Source organism: Schistocerca serialis, unplaced genomic scaffold (genome assembly GCF_023864345.2).
Source record: "Schistocerca serialis cubense isolate TAMUIC-IGC-003099 unplaced genomic scaffold, iqSchSeri2.2 HiC_scaffold_710, whole genome shotgun sequence".
Classification (NCBI taxonomy): domain Eukaryota; kingdom Metazoa; phylum Arthropoda; class Insecta; order Orthoptera; family Acrididae; genus Schistocerca; species Schistocerca serialis.
In genome coordinates, this window is record NW_026048311.1 from 390,320 (window position 1) to 407,472 (window position 17,153).

A 17,153-nucleotide genomic window follows, 5' to 3' on the forward strand; every position below is an offset into this window, starting at 1 on the left:
GAATTCCATTGCAATACTCAAAGGATTGTTATAGGTAGGAGGCTACACACATCAGGTTATAACCAACTAGTTGCACTTTGATCGTGGATGTACTCCACTTAGATTTTCATATAGCCACAAAACCATTTTTGTGCAAGAATATTGTTCTTTTATACTCTAAATTATTTCTTTTAACACTGTCCCAAATATTTATAGTTCCTTCTGAAATATCCATCATTTATTACATCAGATGCAGTACTTAGATACATTTGAATATTAAAAAATACTTTTTCTGTTCTGTAAAAACATTCATATTTTTCGTAATAAAGAAATTCATTATATGATATGGAAGAGGTCTTAATAGAAATTCTCCTCAGTTACTTGAGTCTTTGAAAATGGTAATTGGTATTAAATAGACAGTTATGGGGACACATGAAACAAAAGTTAGGCTAAAGTAACGCTTTTTTTGGAAATAATTGTTGTATTTACAAATGATTGCTTTGTTTACTTATAAGTAGAAGGTTTTGAAGTTGACACCAGTTTTCCACATTTGCCTATGCTAGAGTATCATATTAACATTAATTTTTTCCTTACAAGGGTAGTTAGTTCACACAATCACAACGAGATGTCTGTACTCTGGGTAGAAATCTGTGATGTGGCGTCTCTTTGTTGTTGTTCCCATGTAGTAAAATGTGAGGATAGAAAAAACAAAATTTTGATTTGTTATTAAGTACTTCGTAAAGGAAGGTATGAAAGCAAAGGAAATTCATGCCAATTTTCAGAACACACAGGGAGACTGTGCATCTTAATTTTCAACTATTGCCAAGTGAAGAAATGAGTTTAAGTTTGGTCAAGACAGCTTAGATGATGATGATCCACTGTTTCAGATGTGCCACCGTTTCAGAAGTTACAGCAATAGTGCGTAGAATGCTCATGGAGGATCATCGATTGAAAATGCAAGAAATTGCTGAAGCTTTAAGGATGTTATCTGAATGGGCACATCACATTTTAACAGTGGAATTGGATATATGAAAATGATCTGCTGGACGAGTGCCTTGGCTCGTAATGCAGGTTCAGAAATGTATTAGAATGAAAATGTCTAAATGTTGTTTGACCCTGTTCATAGCACTACTAAACCCCAGAGACGAGACAACCATCAAAGCAGTAGAGACTTGTTGATTCACCACCACCGAAGAAAGCAAAAGCAATACAGTTGGGTGGTACGGTCATGTTGTCAGTTTTCTAGGATCCAAAAGGGATTCTGCTGATAGTTTATTTTCCAACTGGTCAAACAATTATGGAACAGTATTATGCTGACCTGGACTAACTACAGTAAAATATCCATGAGAGAAGTCCAGGTTTGGCAAGGAAGAACATCATCTTTCATCAACACAAGTACCATTGAAATGGCAAAAATACACAAACTAAAATACTAAAATACAAATTGCTGCTAAACCCACCTTATTTGCTGGATTTGGCTCTGTCAGTCTTCTTCTCTTCCTCAAGCTGAAAACTTTCCTCAGTGGACAGACATTCTCTTCAAACAAAGGACTGACAGTTGAAGTTGATGGATATTTTGCAGAGCTGAGATCAAGGCACTGACTGTTGCTGGGTCAAGTACAGTAGTGTAAACAGAGACTATATTGAAAAATAAAAAAGTGAGATAAGTCATTTCTTTCAATCCCATTCCAAGAACTTTTCAAGCTACCCTTGTATTTCAAGTTTTTGGAGTACCAGTCAAAAAATTTGTAAACCTCAGGAGACATCACACTAATGCCATGTAACACTGTCTCTAAGCTGGAATCTAAAATTTTCGGGACTATTGTCACCATCTGGAAAGTAGAAGAGTAGATCTTTGCCCCACTAGGTGGCTAGAGCTGCGTATCTGATGAGTCAGTGTGCAGGGTGGCATTCAGCTGGGAGGATGTGTTGCATGTCCAAGTGATTTCCGTAATTCTCTGTGTTGGGTGTGTGATGATTTTACAATGGATCCGCGAACAGAACAGTGCGTGTGTATCAAATTCTGTGCGAATCTCAGGAAAAGTGCTTCGGAGACCCTTGGAATGATTCAACAGGTGTTTGGGGGACAGAGCATGAGCCGTACACACGTGTTTGAGTGGCATGCTCAGTTCAGGGCCAGCTGTACAGACGTCGAAGATGATGCTCACACTGGAAGGCCCATTAGTCGCACAATGCCAGACATTGTTGCCAAACTTCAACAACTGGTTTGTGCGGATCGATGTCGAACCATTCAAGACTTTGTGAATGAAGTGGGTATTGGTTATGGGACATGTAAACGAATGTTGACTGATGAGTTGGGTATGCATCGTGTCGCCACAAAATTTGTGCCAAAGATTTTGACTGCTGATCAGAAGGCACAGTGTGCTGAAGTGTGCATGGACCTTTGTCAGACCGCATCTGATGATCCAACCTTTTTGTCACGGGTTATCACTAATGATAACAGCTGGATTTACAGTTACGACCCAGAGACAAAGCAACAATTGCCCCAGTGGAAGAGCGTGGGCTCTCCAAGACCCAAAAAAGCAAGACAGATGAAGAGCAAAGTGAAGAGCATGATCATCGTTTTCTTTGATACCAAGGGAACTGAACACAAAGAATTTGTCCAATCCAACCAAACAGTGAATTCCTTGTACTACTGTGATGTTTTGCGATTGCTCCGTGAAAATGTGCGGCGATAGTGGCCCGAACTTTGGTGTCAAGGGAACTGACTCCTGCATCATGACAACACACCCTGTCGTGCATCCTTGCTCACCAGGACCTTTTCGGCAAAAAACGACATGGCGACACTGCCCTATCCACCGTACTCGCCTGATTTGGCATGACTTTGCGCGCTATTCCCAAAACTGAAACTCAAGTTGAAAGGCCGTCGGTTCAACACTCTAGAGAGGATTCAAGAAGCATCGCTGGCAGTGATAAACACCCTCAAAGAACAGAACTTCCAGAAAACGTTTGACCAGTGGCAGAATTACTGGGATTGGTGTGTACGTGCTGATGGAAATGACTTCGATGGTGGCGGTGACCATTATTCCAAAGGTAAGGTTTTCAACAGATGGCAGCACCAGACCCGAAATTTTGGATAGCACCTTGTAATAACCTTAGTTTATCAAGGAAGACAAAGCACTAGTTTGTCAAGGAAGAGGATCTACGAACTTCTTCAGGTGTGTCTGCTAAAGCAAACTCATTGACGATTAGGTGCCATGGAGATACAGAATTGTGTAGATGTTGATTGCTACATTTTGCCTGTTGTTCAGAATAGTCCCAACATTTCTATTGGATTGCAATTAGACTAGTTGGGGTGCAGTAATATGCATGAGTGTTCATCGAACCAGGAATGTTTGCAAGCAACCCTGGGAACACAGTTGTTGTCATTTTGGAAGATGGAAGTGTTCACAGCATGACATCACGAAGACAGGGTAACACTTGGCCACCGAGAGTATTGAAGTAAACATCCTGGTTCATGTTCGAGGTAACATGAAGGAGAGGTGAGCTGCACGGAACCAGTCTACATACTGATGATTAAAACAACAAACAACATTAAGTGCAAAAAATTAATTTTCTTACATTTGTTCATAAAAATCTATTAGTGAATACACGCTATTTTATTAATTACATACACATTGAATAGGAAATCAATATAATGAAAGTTATGATGTGCAAACCCCCCCCCCCCAACCCCACACACACGCGCGCACGCACGCACGCGCGCACACACACACACACACTGTCTCTAATTACAATGGAACATTAACAACAAAGCAATAAGCCTATTATACTTTTTAATTAGGCATGAAGTGTGGGTAGCAGAAATCCCTGTCTCTTCATCCTGATGTCAATTTCCATAGGAAGGCATGAGTCGTGCAGGTGTAGGAAAAAAGGAAATTTAGTACAACTGTGAATACAAAATTTATACTGTTCCAAGAAAACAATGTTCAGCATTTGCACTAAGCTGACCCACACTCCATGCCTAATTAAAAAGTATAATAGACTTATTGCTTTGTTGTTAATGTTCCATTGTAATTAGCGGTGTCAACCAATTCTGCAGATTTTCTTCGTGAATCTGGCAATGCGATTTAGTATGGTTCACCATCACACCTTCCCAGATACTTTATTCCAACTGCTGCAGTGGCTCAAAACTTTGATACTATATGTCCGGAAATGTTTAACCAATAGACACATCACTTTATATAAATGATTTGACACACAATTAGGCACGATTTTAAATTTTTATTTCTGGGCATCGAAAACACTTCCACACTCTTGGCTTCCTTCCTTCTGCTTCCTTTTCACCACTGCACTTGCCACTTGGGGCTCCAAGGTCAAGGATGAATATTTGAAAATTGACTATGAACGAAATACTGTTCTGTGTGAGTGTTACAGTCATTTACATTTTTACATAGTATCATATTCTAATTTCTATTTAATACTTACTAATAACATTTGTTTAAGTAGGTCTAAAGAAAGTAATGTTTTTTCCGTCATGACAATATCGATATTTTTCTATACACAGTTTCATCAAAAAATTTTAATTTTTCATAGTTACATTACTTTCAGTACAGTTGTTATGTTATACATGCATTTAAAGGAGTAACCGTTGACTTGGATTTCAGCATTTCTTCTCTGTATAGTTTTGAGCAGAGCTGGGAGCAATTATCAAACAGTAAGCTTTTAGGTTTCCCCACATTTACAAAAAATACATACTCAACGTGTCTCTTCCCATTATTGTCTCATAGCATGCGCTTCTGTACTGTAACATCATTCCGGAAATTCCGACTTGCTTTTACAGCTTGTTCTTTATCAGAAGGTTTCTTCCTCCTCCTAACCTCTACGTCTTCAACAGCTTTTTATCTCTGCTGAACACATGCTGTCTCTTTAATTTAATTTTCTACAACATTGACTTGTGTTACTAATTTTTTTCGTGAGCTACTGTAACCTTTGCAAACATATCTTAATGTAAAGATGTTCCGTCTGCACTGAATACACATTCCTCCTCTTTTTTCCCTAGTATCTAGTTTGCTATCACTAATAGTTGGCTTCTTTATTCACATTGTGACATAACAACACTAATAATTCTTTCAGTTTGTGTGTCTTTTTCTTGAAATGTTTCTCTTCTATTAAAAATTGGTCTGAATTTTACACATCTTCATCATTTTGAATCCACATTGATACTGTATTGTATTTTCAGGCAAAGCTGTTTCCCTACCACTTGATATGTACTCCTCCTCACTGTCACTAATATCCACTAATTATAGGCTTCTTTATTCATATGTTGCAAAGGGATTATAAATTCATCATCACTACTGTTACGTCATCATTACTACTAATTGAATTGCACTTGTCATTGTGTACGTCTGCTTTTACCTACAAGTAGGCAAAATCTTTATCGGACATTTGAGGCGTAAATTATAACCTCAAAAAATAATTTGTTCGAGTGAAAAGAGTGGCATATCCTATGCAACTGTAGTGGATCTTTTTTGTTTTGTGGCAGAAGGACATTAGCTGTCTACAAATTATTATTACTGTTTACTGGCATTTTTACGCCAGTAGACCGGTGATTCTGTTACATGAAGTGGTTTGCAAACGTGGTGTGTTTGTGTGTTTGTGTGTGTGTGTGTGTGTGTGTGTGTGTGTGTGTGTGTGTGTGTGTGTGTATTTTTCTGCTTTCATTGATTTATGTATTCAGAGTATCTTATTCTAAACTTTGTTTGTCTTTCACATGTATGCTTAATGATAGTCATTGAAGGTTAATTGACGTATGTCTGCACAACTTCCAACAGTGTTGGTAACTTCACTTTTCAGAGTCGTCGCAGATCGTGTTGAATATGTACCAGAATGTTTTTCCCTTCATCTCAAATATTCGTAAAACTTGTTTGGTAATTCCAGTAACTGAGGACGAAGTGTAAAGTACTCACCACTTTCTTTTTAATACATGTATAGCTCATTCACATGCCTTTGGCATCCTTTTAATAGCTAAAGCCACATGGTAGCACTTATCTCCAAGCACAGAGGTGGTGGTGTATCCATCCAAACCTAGGAGGTTAAAGTATAACCTACTTCATAAATAGAATAGATTCTAATCTAACCTAACCTTCTTGATCCTGTCAAAAACTGACGAAGAAGATTGGATGCACTGTGACCAAGCAGTCGGCCAACGTTATTGGGCGATCTCTGTCGATGGCCTATGATGACCGTTGTCAATACTGCTGTGAACGTACTGCTGTCAGAAATCATCCTCCCCCATTTCACCACTCGTGCTTCTCCTGTGTTGTCACTACCACATGGTGTGTGCACATTTCCCTCAATCCCCACCACACCAGAACTGGTCTGTTCATGATTAAGAGCATGAGCAGGTACAAGTGCTCATACTCAAAATGAGTGAGTGTCTTATCCTCTGATACTTTGTTACACATTTGTGAGTTTTTACTCTTCAGTAATTCATTCATTGATTCAACTTACTCCTTGCTAATTGATTATATGTGACATAATCATCAGAGAATGCCTGCTTTCTAAAGCCTTGCGCACTTGTCTGTTCCAATAAAATTTTGATTCAACTTGCCAACTATTGACAGGAAATAATTAGTAAATAGGTTACACAACACTACATTCTGCCCTGCTACTTCGGTAACTACGGGTCTTACAGTTTTAATTCCATTCTGAGACCTGTCTGTCCTCTTCATATAATACGTTATTTTAGCATGTTCAATTATATTCTTAAGTAATTTACAGTTTTGCCTGTAATAATGTTCTGTAAATGGGCTGTGACTGTCTGTATTACGATATAGCTCCCATTTTCTCTCTCTGTGTGTAATAATGCCATTGCTTCTCCAAACTTATTACTTATTTCTGCTTACAATTTCTGAATGGAAAAGACCTAAATAATGCTGAAGTAAAGAATGTGCAAACTTCATATGAAACTGCAATGTAGGTGTTTATTTTCTTTGGCTGTGTTGCATTACTGTATTTCTGCCAGGAACTTTTCTGTTAAACAATGTGATTTTTAAGTCGTACACTATAATTCATGCAATTTGCACAATAATGCAACTCTTTCCATTGTCCTTAAATATAAAATTTGATGCTTTACAACTTTCATTCTATTGAAGCTTTTCTGTATACTGCGTTAAATTATGAAATAGGACAAAACTTTTATAAAGAAATGAGATACCCCCCACCCGCCCCCAAAAGCCCATATGTTTCCTGTACTACCAAGCCTAATTTGATGTATCAGTGACTGATTCACTTCAGTATTTGATGAGCTAAATTTGCTATAAAATTAACTGTGTGGGGTGCAGAGTCTTTGAATAACTCCAAAACTTTCTAAATAGCCCAAAATAATTTTTTGATGCCCTGACTTAGCACATGTGGAAAATTGGCACAAACTTAAAAAGTCTCTTTTTTTTTTTTTTTTTGCATGTTAATAAAGTCGTTAAAACTTTGCCCAGCTTTCTGTAAAGTATTACCAGCTACTGAGTTTCCTTTTGTGATGAAATTGTAATTCCAAACTGTTTGGAATTGTCACTGATTAATCTACATCTTTATTTAACTGGTTTCTCAGTGATTTTTTAAGAGTTGGCCATAATACTTAACTTTCAAATTCCTTATTCATTGTTTCATTAAAAATAATGTTTACAGCGGTCCGTAGAACATAGAAATTGAACCAATAAGTTGTAACTTCACATTTGAGTGTGATTTGCATTTACACAGTGATTCTCAATATGCTACTGTGTGGAGGGAGCCAAAAACACTTTCTTATTAATTCAAGTCTGAAAAGTATCAGTATGGAGATGCAGGATTTTTGGTTTATGATGGTACCCCCCTTGAATCCTGTTCACTCTTGTGCAGAAACATGACTGCTCAGAAGTGGTGGTGTAGATCATTGTATTCAACAGTTTCCACAAGAATGACATGAAAGACGCATTTTCCAAAGTAATGATGTCTGCAGACAGGTAGACACCAAAAAATTTCTTTATTAGCCAATGCTTGGAGCAGCATAGTAACTGATTGCTGTTGTGGTTAACGATACGGTCATGCATAATAACTTTTAATTATTGTGTTTGCTGATATTTTTGGGGGTTACTTTTGTTGTCATTTGAGATTTTCATTATATTCATCAATTGTATGTGTGTAATACACATGCAATTTCAAATAAGCCAAGCAACAGATGATATCATTTTTCATTAATTGTGTGATTCCCATTTTTCATTTAATTTAAAATGGACATTGTATCTTAACGTATCAATGACACATCAGATAGGAATATTAGACTCATTTGAGCATAAATTATGTTATCAAGAGGTAGATGAAAATTCGCTTCACTGTACTGCAGTTTTTAACCATTTTGAGTAGCTGCATATAAGGAGTAATTTATTAATATCAATCTACAACACATTGTTCAAATTTTTTGGTAAAAGAACACATATACAGTAGTTGAACATTAACTTATTATTGCTGTTTCCATTTTCTGTTGCAGAATTTGGATGGCCAAGATTCAGATCAAGATTACAAGAATATGCCATCGGCAGGTTTGTCACTTTAAAATAATTTCCATATAAAACTACATGCTAAGTAAAACATAATTTTACAGACATAGTAAAATCTTGAATTTCTATTGTAACAAATGATATTGCATTTGTTTTACGTGGGAATTCTGTGTAAAGCTAAAAACAGTGTATGTGGCTTCATTCACAACTTCAATATTTTTACTTTTTTAATCAGTTTGGAAAGAGTTTACTTGGGTGTAATGCTGATACTTCATCCCCATCTGTTACTGTATTCTCTGATCCTATAAAGTCTGCTTACATCACAAATTCATGAACCTTAGAAGGAACCCACTCAGGTATGTAGACTGGGCATTTTAGAACTTCATACAAAAGTATTATTATTCATGCTCTGCAATGATCTAATTGTAAGTGGCACAAGTTCTAAGGCATTTAGAGATAACATCGACAGTTTCATCATAGATGCTTTGATTTGAAGATCAGTCAGTCTTCATTTTGACCCCAAATGAAGGTGAGGTTTCTTGTATCCTTTATAAATATGTATAAGAAAGTAAGGGAATTCAGAAATGCATTGCAATGGAAAGGAACCAGAATTAGCCACAAAATAATTTGCAAAACAATTGTGATTTAGACTGGAGATTATATTGATTTGATTTGCACAGGGAACCAGAAAAACAGCTCACTACATTTTGCACCAGAAATGAGTTTATTGTGCAGTTTCTCTCCCTGCCATTCCCTCGAAGTGCAGTAGGAGACCAGTTACCATAGCGGCTGTCACTAAAATAGACATCTCAAGGTCATCTCACCGTCCTACAGCATTGCCAGTTAGTGATAATTTCAAAACCTTTTTAAATGTTAGACATCTCTATTTTTAGTCTAGAATATAATGGAGTTCTTCACAAAATAAAATTCTTCCCAGCTGCTACGAAAGAAAATAAATAAATAAAAACTGATGTTAAAATAAGTTTTGAACAAAAGTATTTCTTTCCTTCAAGCTGCAGAAGAAAACAGATCACTGACATGTGTGAACAGAAAATAATGTATGAACATTCTCAAACTTTACAGATGCACGTGATACATATTTTATCTTGAAAACGTGAAAGTATTCAGAGATTAAAATAGAACACTGTAACAGGTGTGAAACTGTTCAGCCCATGTAACGAAAAATGTCGTCGGTGATGAATTTGTGTTCTGTTAGACCTAGTAGAAACTTACAGTCAGAAAGTTGTTAAGAAAACTGTGAAATTAATTTTGGTAACATCTGTGACACTATTATTGTATCGTGGCACATAAGAATGCATTTTATTATGAGACACTCCATACGCGACAGCACGCAAGTACACGTACACCATCAACAGGATTTTAGTTCCGACAGGTCACCTTAATACAACCGAAAACATTCCCTACCTCCCAAAAAATTTGTATTTGCAGATTGTACTTCTTCTTTACTGCACCCATCACCTAAATTGCTGATATATGCTGTACAAAAAAATTGTAGATACTTTCAGGCCAATATTTCCATTGAAAACGAGCAAAATATATTTTTGCGTATGATTTTGTGAGACCCAAATTTAACTGCAGTATACTACAAGACTATTACCCTCAGCACACAGTAAGTGTATTTTACACAAAATTTTGCTTTTGCTGCTGCAATGTCTCTACATTCAATTAAAAATTTGTGGCCATCATTGTACTTTCTGAACCAAAAGCAGAGAGAGAGGAGGCGACAAAGAACAGAGGTCTGTGAGACAGAATAATTTAATTTCTCAAAAAGACCACTCTGCATTTTTCTAGCTGTCAGATTCTCTCCTCTGTTGTAGTATTAAAGTACAGTTCTACGCACTTAACATTTTGTCAAAATTGTGAAATTGTGTAGTTTCCATTTTCATTTACATGCTCATATCTAGAGATTCTGCCATCTTTACTACACTGTTAATATGGGATACTGTCAATTTGGAATTATCACAAGGTTTTGTTGTCATTTTATGAACTTGCACAAAATTTATATTATTCCTGGCTACTTCACTATTGGCCAGCCCAATGAAAAACCTTCATTACGTATGATATGACAACCTTGTCCTTCACGCACATTGACTTGTGTAGCCCCTTGCTACTGCATTACACTCAGCAATAAAACATGACTACACCGTTGTATGGAAGACGAAAAAAACAGTGGAAGAAAATTTCTGAAGTGTAAGAGAGAGGACAATGCAATAAGATGAAATACAAATGTGAACAAATTCGATACATATTTTGTGAAAAACTGTCATTGTTAATGAATGCAGTACTGAGAATCTTATTTTTAATGGCGAGTAAGCTAATTGTGACCACTTTTTACAGATTTATCGCATATCTAAGAGAGAAATTCATTTACAATCACCTGCTATAACGAAAATTAATTGCGGAAAAAATTTAAATCAAGTAAGCTCTTTATGTAGCCAACAGTTACCTAAATTGGAGCATCTTTTGATTCTGTATCTTCAAATTCACTGTCGCTTGTTTCTGCCAGGCGTTTATCTTCGTAGGTTCCCCTATGCTGACTCTTAACCCATGGCTCACAAAATCAGCTTCTTGCACTGCTTCCGGATGTTTTCTGTACCTCACCCAGTCATGCTGAGTAACTTTGTAGAGAGCGTCATGTGTTAGATGGTTGACAGCAGCAAGTATGACAGTAGTGTGTGTGTGTGTGTGTGTGTGTGTGTGTGTGTGTGTGTGTGTGTGTGTGTCCAACCACTTCTTGTTTAACCTGGAACTATATCAGCTCAATAGGGTTATATTGGCAGTGATAGTGGCAAGCATACCATTTGGTGTCCCATTTCATTTGCCAGTTGATCAAATTCAAATGTCTTTCTTGGACCTAGGATTTCTTTTACAGCCAGGAGTTCATCCTTCGTTTCATTGATTGAAATGAAACATTCTTTCTCTTTGACCACTCCATAATGTCTGCCTTGCGCCTATTTGGATGTGGCAGCTTTTGTGTTTGAATAGAATGATAACTGTCATTATCCATCACGGTATCTGAGTCTTCTTCCAGTGGAACAGTAGTTTGATGTTACCGCCAAGTGCGAATTGCGCGCAGTTATTCGGTTTTTGAATGCAAAGGGCACTGCGCTGATTGAAATCCTACGCCAATTGACAGAAGTATATGGTGAGTTGTGCATGGATGTCAAAAAATGTTTGTAAGTGGTGTGGAGAGTTTGCAACTGGTCAGATTGAAATTCACGATGAACAAAGAAGCGGGAAACTGTCAGTTTCTGAGGAGACAGTGTTGACGGTTGAGCAAAGCATGCGTGAAGATCGGCGGATCACCCTGGATGATCTCTGCACGTTGGTCCCTGAGGTTTCTCGAAGCAACACTCATAGAATTTTAACGGAAACATTGAACACCGGAATGTGTGCGCAAGATGGGTACCGTACCATGCATGCTGACTGAGCACCACATGCGGCAACGAGTTGAAGCTTCCTGCGCATTTCTTCACTGCCTTGCAGCTGAACAGGACAACATTCTGGACTCAATTGTCACGTGTTATGAAACCTGGGCATACCACTTTACACCTGAGACCAAGCAAGAATCGTGCCAGTGGCGGCATCCTTCTTCACCAAAGCTGCGGAAAATCAAACAATCACAGTGTGCTGGTCATGACAACGGTTTTTTGGGATTGGAAAGGGGTATTGTTTGTCAACTTTATGCCCACTGGGACCACAGTTAACGCTGACAGGTACTGCGAGACTCTGAAAAAACTCAAACGGGCAATTCAGAACTGGAGAAGATGAATGTTGAGCAATGGCATACACATTCTCCATGACAACGCTAACCCACACATCGCTCGGCAAACAGTTGCTCTCCTGCATCAGTGGAACATAATCACCCACTCACCCTATAGTCCTGACTTGGCACCCAGTGACTATCACCTGTTCCCTAAGTTAAATGAACATTTTGCCGGAAAGCAATTCAGCTCCGACTACAAGGTGAAAGAAGAGGTTCATAACTTTCTGAACAGCATGGCGGCGAGCTGGTATGACATGGGCATACAAAAACTGCCACAGTGTCTACAAAAATGCATTGAGAGAAATGGTGATTATATCGAAAAATAGCTAAATGTTCAAGCTGTAAACTGATGTAAACCATTGTAGAAATAAACAAGTCTATGTACTTACAAAAAATAGGAGACCTTACTTTTGGGACTACCCTCATAATTTGTCCTCTGGCATGAAGCCTGCAATCAGTGAACCACGATGTGTGATGATTAATCTGACACCTCCACCAGTAGGCACTTTCAAACCACCGTTAACTTGGGAGTCGTGCCATATACACTTATTGGTGTGGTTCTGTCAAACGCAAGTTTTATCTAAGTACACTACAGGTCTATTGTCCTTAGCATGCGGTAAATGCTTTGTACGTAACAACTTCGCTCTTGCTGTTTCATTTTCTTTACAGCCTATCAAAAATGTTTGCCCATCATTTTGTTTTCTGAATCAGAAACCAAGGGAGCAGAGAATACAAAGGAAGGAGGTCTATGAGCCAGAGTAATTGATTTTTTCATGGGGATCACTCTGTATTGTTTTACTGTTGGATTGTATGAACATCAAGAGCTCTGATGGAAACCCAGTTCTAAGCAAAGAAGGGAAAGCAGAAAGGTGGAAGGAGTATATAGAGGGTCTATACAAGGGCGATGTACTTGAGGACAATATTATGGAAATGGAAGAGGATGTAGATGAAGATGAAATGGGAGATACGATACTGCGTGAAGAGTATGACAGAGCACTGAAAGACCTGAGTCGAAACAAGGCCCCCGGAGTAGACAACATTCCATTGGAACTACTGACGGCCTTGGGAGAGCCAGTCCTGACAAAACTCTACCATCTGGTGAGCAAGATGTATGAAACAGGCGAAATACCCTCAGACTTCAAGAAGAATATAATAATTCCAATCCCAAAGAAAGCAGGTGTTGACAGATGTGAGAATTACCGAACAATCAGTTTAATAAGCCACAGCTGCAAAATACTAACACGAATTCTTTACAGACGAATGGAAAAACTAGTAGAAGCCAACCTCGGGGAAGATCAGTTTGGATTCCGCAGAAATACTGGAACACGTGAGGCAATACTGACCTTACGACTTATCTTAGAAGAAAGATTAAGGAAAGGCAAACCTACGTTTCTAGCATTTGTAGACATAGAGAAAGCTTTTGACGATGTTGACTGGAATACTCTCTTTCAAATTCTAAAGGTGGCAGGGGTAAAATACAGGGAGCGAAAGGCTATTTACAATTTGTACAGAAACCAGATGGCAGTTATAAGAGTCGAGGGACATGAAAGGGAAGCAGTGGTTGGGAAGGGAGTAAGACAGGGTTGTAGCCTCTCCCCGGTGTTATTCAATCTGTATATTGAGCAAGCAGTAAAGGAAACAAAGGAAAAATTCGGAGTAGGTATTAAAATCCATGGAGAAGAAATAAAAACTTTGAGGTTCGCCGATGACATTGTAATTCTGTCAGAGACAGCAAAGGACTTGGAAGAGCAGTTGAACGGAATGGATGGTGTCTTGAAGGGAGGATATAAGATGAACATCAACAAAGGCAAAACGAGGATAATGGAATGTAGTCGAATTAAGTCGGGTGATGTTGAGGGTATTAGATTAGGAAATGAGACACTTAAAGTAGTAAAGGAGTTTTGCTATTTAGGGAGCAAAATAACTGATGATGGTCGAAGTAGAGAGGATATAAAATGTAGACTGGCAATGGCAAGGAAAGCGTTTCTGAAGAAGAGAAATTTGTTAACATCGAGTATAGATTTAAGTGTGAGGAAGTCATTTCTGAAAGTATTTGTATGGAGTGTAACCATGTATGGAAGTGAAACATGGACGGTAAATAGTTTGGACAAGAAGAGAATAGAAGCTTTTGAAATGTGGTGCTACAGAAGAATGCTGAAGATTAGATGGGTAGATCACATAACTAATGAGGAGGTACTGAATAGGATTGGGGAGAAGAGGAGTTTGTGGCAAAACTTGACCAGAAGAAGGGATCGGTTGGTAGGACATGTTCTGAGGCATCAAGGGATCACCAATTTAGTATTGGAGGGCAGCGTGGAGGGTAAAAATCGTAGGGGGAGACCAAGAGATGAATACACTAAGCAGATTCAGAAGGATGTAGGTTGCAGTAGGTACTGGGAGATGAAGAATCTTGTACAGGATAGAATAGCATGGAGAGCTGTGTCAAACCAGTCTCAGGACTGAAGACCACAACAACAACAACATCCTCCTCTGTTGCAATAACCGAGAACAGTTCCACATGCAACCTCCTTGTTGAAATCGTCAGATTCTGTAGATTTCTGTTCTCATTGCTATCCCTTTCTAGGAGAATCGATACAGTTTTTCACATCTAGAGATTCTGTTGAGCTAAGACGGCCTATAGAAGATTTGGGAATAGCACACTCTTTTCCTGTCAGTTTATGAGGTTACACAAAATTTATGGCTTTTTCATTGTTGACCTGATCAGTAAAAATTTCAGTACATTTGACATAATGATCTTAGATAGTTTTCGATTGTCTTTTCACCCTTTATGCGCACCGACCTGAGTGGCACTATGTGCAGGCCTTTGCTCTTGCATTTCGCTCACTACCAAACACAGGTCAATGCACTGTTCCATGGGAGACTGAAACCACAAGTGAACACACGATATCGCATGGAAACACTGAACGTTCAGCCGGTGCTCACCTAAGGAATTTTTAAGATATTACATGTGGCAACAAAGCTATCAGGTGAGCGAATTGCAACGCTATGTGCCAGCAGACTTCAGGGAGCAGGTGTGTCCTTGAGGTGCCTAGTTTCATGGTGGCTGCTCTAGGTCTTTATTATACACAATTTGTTTAGGAATTAATGACCTGAATATACTGTGTCTTTTGGCCTCAAACAATTTGCATTGGAAAATTGAATGTGGTGCAGTTTTATTGCCCTCCATATCCTTTCTGTGCAAGTGTTGATTGAAGTTCCCATGGCCATTTATTGTTCCTAAAATGAGTTTCATCTATCATTCAAATTATAGGACGTATGTTAAATAATGGGTTTGGCATCATTAGCTTGCAATTTTTTGTTTTTGGATCTTAGTCCAATATTCTGCATGCTGCTTACTAATGCAGCTATGTGGTTTTTCCATCACCTCGGTGATGATTATGACAGTTTTCAGCCCAATAAATAGAGTAGTCACTCCTGTCATTGCCAGTTCAGCGTTGTTCATTGCTGTTAATTCCTGGGTGAACAGGGACCACAGCAGGTTCACCCTGTGACAATCCCTGAGCCTCAGAAGGTCTTTATGGCATTCTGTGATGATCTTTGATCTCGTTTCTGGGGCTGGTAGAGATTTCAGAGCTGCTCGGTTGTCTGAGTGAATGCAACTGCCACAATCCTTGTAGCACCTAGGCAGATTCTCTTCCACACACGCTCTCTAATAGCAAAGACTTCCTTCAGTAATATTGTTGCCAGCTTCCCTACTGAGATTGCTTTCTCATGTCTAGGCTGTAACCTGTCCCCAGCACTTTTGTCTGTTTTCAGTCCACCAGTAAGCCAGACTGTCTCTCATGAATGGTATTGTGGTTCATTCTTCCACTGCCCCTGACTGCCATTTGTTGTCTTGAAATGTTTATTGAAGCAGCTGGAAGCTATTGTCTAGTTAGCTGGCATTTCCCTGACCATTCCTATACTTAACTACATTTACTAAATTGGTGTGGGATTCTGGATATCCTATAGGTTTCCAAGTTTTAACCTGTATGCCCTTCTGCTGCCTGCGTTGTAACCCAGGGATGTAATGGAGGATTGTCCAGTATACTCTCCATCCCAGCAGTTGGTGTGCTGCTAATTCCGCCTGTTATAGCTAAGGAGACCAGTCTCTGTAGTATGTCAAGCACCTTCTGTTCTACTTTATTCTACTGTACAGTAGCCCCATAGATTATCATAGGTTTTATTACAGAAGTGTATATCCAGTACGTGCTCCTGGGACTTACACACCAGTTTTTACCACAGGCCCTTTTAGTACACATAATAGCACCTTTTCTTTTGGGACAAATATTCTTAATGTGAGAGGTCAAAGATAGTTTTCCATCAAGGGTTATGTATAGATACTTCATTATCAACTCTGATGGTAGAACTTCCTTGAAGAGCATATGATTTCGGTACGTGTGCTGTATATGCTTCCACATGAACGTTAAAAGTACAGTTTTCACTGTGTTTAGCACACTGGACTCGCATTCGGGATGACAGCAGTTCAAACCCACATCTGGCCATCCACATTTAAGTTTTCCATGATTTCCCTAAATCAGTCCAAGCAAATGTCAGCGTGCTTCCTTTGAAAGGGTGTGGCCCGTTTCCTTCCCCATCCATCCCTTATTCAAGCTTGTGCTCTGTCTCTAATAACCTTGATGTTGACAGGACATTAAACATTAATCTGTTCCTTGTCATCCTCCTCCTACAATGTTTTCCTGGGACAGAACCTTAGATTCTATTTCCTACTGCATTGTTGCACAATGTTCAGAGTGAATTGTGCCATTGTTGTGACATGATTAATTCATCTGTGTATTCTTGGCAAAGTATCCTCCAGTATTTAACTCTTTGACAAGTTCATTCACATCTAGGTTCCACAACTGTGGGGACAAAAGGATCAACATTTTCTC

At 38.6% G+C, this 17,153-nt stretch overlaps 1 protein-coding gene across 1 annotated transcript in view; it reads left to right on the forward strand.

The window, feature by feature from the left end:
* LOC126449166 (CLIP-associating protein 1-like) overlaps positions 1-17,153 on the forward strand; it is a 292,116-nt gene that overhangs the window by 255,580 nt on the left and 19,383 nt on the right. The window contains 2 exon segments of the mRNA XM_050091012.1: positions 8,465-8,516; positions 8,710-8,731. Of these exon segments, the coding sequence (XP_049946969.1) occupies positions 8,465-8,516; positions 8,710-8,731 (74 nt within the window).